We start from the raw sequence: 4,315 nt of genomic DNA, 5'->3' as shown, positions 1-4,315 counted from the left end.
ATGGACCGGCCTGGGGCTGACGTGTGGGCCACCACCTTCCACCAGCTGATGGCTGAGAGGAAGCCTCAGGACACTTGGGTGCTGCTCCCTGAGGACAGCCTGGTGGCTGGCCGCCTGGACCACGGCTGTTTCCAGTACCGCCTGAAGGGGCGTGCAAGGTGAGCCAGGCCTGCGCTCCTGTGGGGTCCTCGGGGAGTACCTGGGACCAGGAATGGGAAGGGGTTGCTTGTCTGCCATCCTGATGGCAGCCTGAGCCAGCGGGCCAGGCTGCAGGTAGCCCGGAGCAGGTGAGTGTGGCCCCCAACAGGTGGCCCATGGCCTGCCTGGTCCTGTCCTCCAAGAGGGGTAGGGCCAGGGAGTCCTCCCTTCCATACTGTGGGGGTGTTTGGGGAGTAACACCTGCTAGGACCCCTGACTACGGTGCTTACAACTTGCTGGAACAGTGGTGGGCCTGGGGCTGGGAGGGGCCTGTCAGCTGGCCCCCAGATGGTGACATGAAGGTGCCCACTCGTGGAGGGCTTTGTTTCACTCAGTGTCTCCTCTGGTCAGGCTGGCCTTCAGCGCTGCCTCTTGTTGCCATGGTGTCTCCATGGCATCTCCATGGCAGCCAGGCACGGGGGGGGGCACTCAGCAGAGAGGAGCGGGCACTGTCCGCAGCTGGGCTGCGGGTGGGGGTGGGTCAGTGCGGTGGACTGGCCTGCAGCAGGGCCGGGGCTTCCCTGAGCAGACACTGCCCAGAGCTGGTGGGTAGGAGCCCTCCAGTGTGCTGGCTGGTGGGTCGTTCCAAGGGGACCCCACTCAAAATAACCACGCAATGCAGGGGGTGAGAGAGGGCGCTCTCTCGACAAAGACACCACAGCCCTTGGGCCCACGCCTGAAAGCCCTGGGGCAGGTACGGGTGCAGTTGTGTGTACTCAGGTGCCAGGTCAGGAAGACCCTCGGGGGTCTGAGACGTGCCTGGAATGATTCAAAGGTCCCACAGCTGGACCAGGGACTGCTCGGCAGGGCTCTCTTGGCCTTCTCCAGAATAGAGGGTCAGCCCTTGTTCTGTAGCACCACCAGGTGGGTTTGAACCATCAGCCTTTAGGTTAGCTGTTGGTAGGTGCCCTCCAGTGGGTTTGGACCCCAGTGAGCCTGCGTCCAGCAGGAGACACTGCCCGGTTCTGCCCCATCTCCCGGTCCTGCTGTGCTCCAGCCCATCGTCACAGCGACTGTGTCAGTCCGTCTCACCGAGGGTCTCCCCCCTTTTCACTGACTCTCTACTTTACCAACCATGGTGTCTTTCTCCAAGGACTGGTCCCTCCTGACAGCATGACCAAAGTATGAGAGATGAAGGTCAAACCGCTGACCTTGAGCTTAGCGGCCACATGTCTTAGCCACCACACCACCAGAGTTCTTCTTAGGCTAGTAGTCAAGGACAACCAGGACCCAGAGTAACAAAGCGAGACAATCGCAGCAGCCAGTAGAGGAGCTGAGGCCCTGTCCACACTCACGGTGTGGCAGGCCCGGTGGCGCCACCAAGTGGGCTTTTGCTGCAGACTGTATTTCAGCTTTCCAGATCATGCACTGTGGACAGAGCCGTGCACCAGAGGTTCATGTTTTCAGATGAGAGGCTTGGAGGGGCCTTAGAACCTATGTGTAGGTGCATGGGCAGAGGGATGTGGGGGCCAATGTGAGGGGCCAGTCTGGCTGATGTGGACTAGGTACAGAGTTGGGCCTGAGGGGATGGGGGAGCCATGCTGCCGGCCACCTGCCCGCTCACCTGCCCTCGCCTCCCCACTGTCCCCCTGCCTGCTCACCTGCTCCCTCTTCTCCTTGCAGGTTCCAGTGTATGCGTTGCTCGTGGGTCTGGGGCTCGGCCCATGTGCAAACCCTCTTCCATCTGTGCTGGGATGAGGACAGCCGCCAGGGGCTGGTGAAGATGCGTGTCTGGGGCCCAAGGTGCAAGCTGTGCCCTCCAGGTGCCTCTGGGGACTGCCAGGTGAGTGCCCCAAGCACATACCCCTTCCTCAGCAAGCTGGCCCTACATGTCCTACGCAGGTGCTATGGTGAGAACCCCGGCCCTGACCAGTGTCCAGGCTTCTACTGCAAGGCTCCCAGCGACAGCCTGAGGTCCTGCGAGGCCTGCAGCTTGGGCGTCTGCTTCCTGCAGAAGGTGCCAGGCTTCACACCTGCTCCAAGAGCCATCTGGGGCAGCTGCAGCACGTACAGCGGCATGGGCCTCACCATCAGTGCCTCCAGCGGTGAGGGCAGTGTCCTGCGCAGAACACAGCTGCTGGCCTTCGACAGCAGGCCCATGGTCAAGAGGTCCAGGGGCAGTGACCTCTACAACATGCACCAGGGCGGCTTCACCGTCCCACTTTCTGTGTCTGGATTCATCAGGAACCCGCTCACGGAGAGCAGCCACTTCTTTAGCAGGGGTGAAGGTGTCATCACCATCCCTTTCTCCTTTGCGGATGGGAGCAAGGACGAGGGTCCTGTTGCCAATGGCAGCAGCTGTGTCCCCACTGAAGATGGCTCTGTGCCAGCCACTGACACCAGAGCTCCGGTCACCATCGGCAAGGGCTCCCTTTTTCTTTCTGCCAATTCCATGGCCATGCCTGAAGGCAAGGGCATCCCGGTGAACATCAAAGCCCCGATCTTCCACGGCAAAGGCCTCTTAACCAGCAGCATGGAGAACAATGGCTATGAGCTCAAGGGCTTTATCTTCCAAGGCAAAGGATCTCTATCTGACCCAGTCAACGTCGCCAAAGTACAGGGCCTTGTCTCCAACAGTGATGGCGCCACTACCAATGGAGAGAGCTCAGTGCTAGTGTCTTATATTGTTGGCCTCATGGCCAATGGTGAGGGCTCCATCACCTTCCCCTTGTCGTTCATCAACATCATTGAAGGCAAGGACTCCTTCCCTGATACCACTGAAGGCAAAGGTGAGGAAGGTTGCAGTAATGGCCCTGCCACCACTGGTCATGATGCCCTTCTGGGGACCAGTGTCAATGGCTCTACCACTAATGATGAGGGTGCCATCACCTTCCCCTTCATCTTTGCTAATGGCGCCAAAAACCAGGACTCTTGCATTGACATCACCAAAGACAAAGGGAAGGAAAATGGAGGCAACGGTCCTGCCACTCCTGGTGATGACCCCCTTCCAGAGACCAACGCTGGGGGCCACATCACCAGCGATGAGCGTGCCATCACCTCCTCTGATGACATCAAAGACAACAACTCTTCCACTGACACCACCAAAGATAAAGGCAAGGATAATGTCAGCAATGGCCTTCTCACCACCAGTCATGACCCCTGTCCAGAATCCAGTGCTTGTGGCCCCATCACCAGTGAGGAGACTGTCACCTATTTCTCTACTGACGATGTCCAAGATAAGAACTCTTCTGCTGATACCATGGAAGGCAAAGAGAAGGAAGATGGAGGCAATGCCCTAGCCACCACTGGTCACGACTCCCTTCTGAAGACCAGCACCGAAGGTCCCATCACCTTCAGTGAGGGCTCCATCACCATCCCCTTTTCAGTCTTCAATATCATTAGACACAAGGGCCTCAGCTCCAGCTCCAGTGCCAGTGGTCTCCAGAGCAATGGCATCCTGCCCTGTGGCTACTCCAAGAAGAAGCGCTTGAGGTCCCGGTTCAGCAAATCCAGCTGTGGGTCCCGGAGGGATGAAGACTTCTGCTTGGCCAACCCCAGGCATGGGTCTCATGGTGAACCTTATGAAGACGTCTGGATCTGGGTCTCAATGACCATCTGTGTCCTCTGGCTGATGTGCATGTACAAGCTGAGCCCCAGCATCTTCCAGCAGCAAGCGTGACGTGTGTCCCCTTGGCCTCTCCACTGCCCCTTTCTTGTGAGCTGGTCCACGCAAACATGAAAGCCAGCCTGTGGTGACCTTCTAGCAGCCCCCAGGGCCCCCGCCCTCACTGAGTGCCAGGCTGCCCCAGCCCCATCCCGTGACTCTGTGCCTTCTCTCCTAATCTGAGCAGTGCTTTTGTGAGTGTTCATTGTATGAGTGTCTACGGGGCTGTACACATGCCCCAGAGGCTTCTCTGTATATGTGTCACACTCCAATAAAATTCAGTGAACAAAGAGCCCATGTGGCCCTCTTGAGTTTGAGCTGCAAGGACCATCCCAGAGATGGCTGGGGGCTGGGTGTGAAAGGACCACCCCAAGTGGCTGGGGGCTGGGGGTGGAAGGACTACCCCAGAGATGGCTGGGGCCTGGGGGTAGGGCACGGTGGGTATTTCTTTGTCCTTTCCCCTCCGTTCATCATTTCTCTGGACCCTGCTGGACCACCCCTCACACACATACT

At 58.6% G+C, this 4,315-nt stretch overlaps 1 protein-coding gene across 1 annotated transcript; it reads left to right on the top strand.

The window, feature by feature from the left end:
• Nucleotides 1-3,817, top strand: RTP5 (receptor transporter protein 5 (putative)). Its single transcript, XM_007943217.1, has 3 exons — nt 1-158; nt 1,822-2,913; nt 3,013-3,817. Exons 1-3 carry the CDS (start codon nt 1-3, stop codon nt 3,815-3,817), a joined length of 2,055 nt encoding a protein of 684 aa, XP_007941408.1.
• The last annotated feature ends 498 nt before the right edge of the window (nt 3,818-4,315 follow it).

Source organism: Orycteropus afer, unplaced genomic scaffold, assembly GCF_000298275.1.
Source record: "Orycteropus afer afer isolate SDZICR_OR568_19922 unplaced genomic scaffold, OryAfe1.0 scaffold00006, whole genome shotgun sequence".
Lineage (NCBI taxonomy): Eukaryota > Metazoa > Chordata > Mammalia > Tubulidentata > Orycteropodidae > Orycteropus > Orycteropus afer.
Note: the sequence above shows the minus strand (reverse complement) of the source record. Positions and strands in the feature narration are given on the sequence as shown.

Bases quoted from the DNA above. Each gene is read 5' to 3' on its own strand.
- RTP5 (XM_007943217.1), top strand. From the start codon at position 1: ATGGACCGGCCTGGGGCTGACGTGTGGGCCACCACCTTCCACCAGCTG. The intron at 159-1,821 runs GTGAGCCAGGCC...TTCTCCTTGCAG, and splicing joins CGCCTGAAGGGGCGTGCAAG to GTTCCAGTGTATGCGTTGCT. The intron at 2,914-3,012 runs CACTGAAGGCAA...TACCACTAATGA, and splicing joins AAGGACTCCTTCCCTGATAC to TGAGGGTGCCATCACCTTCC.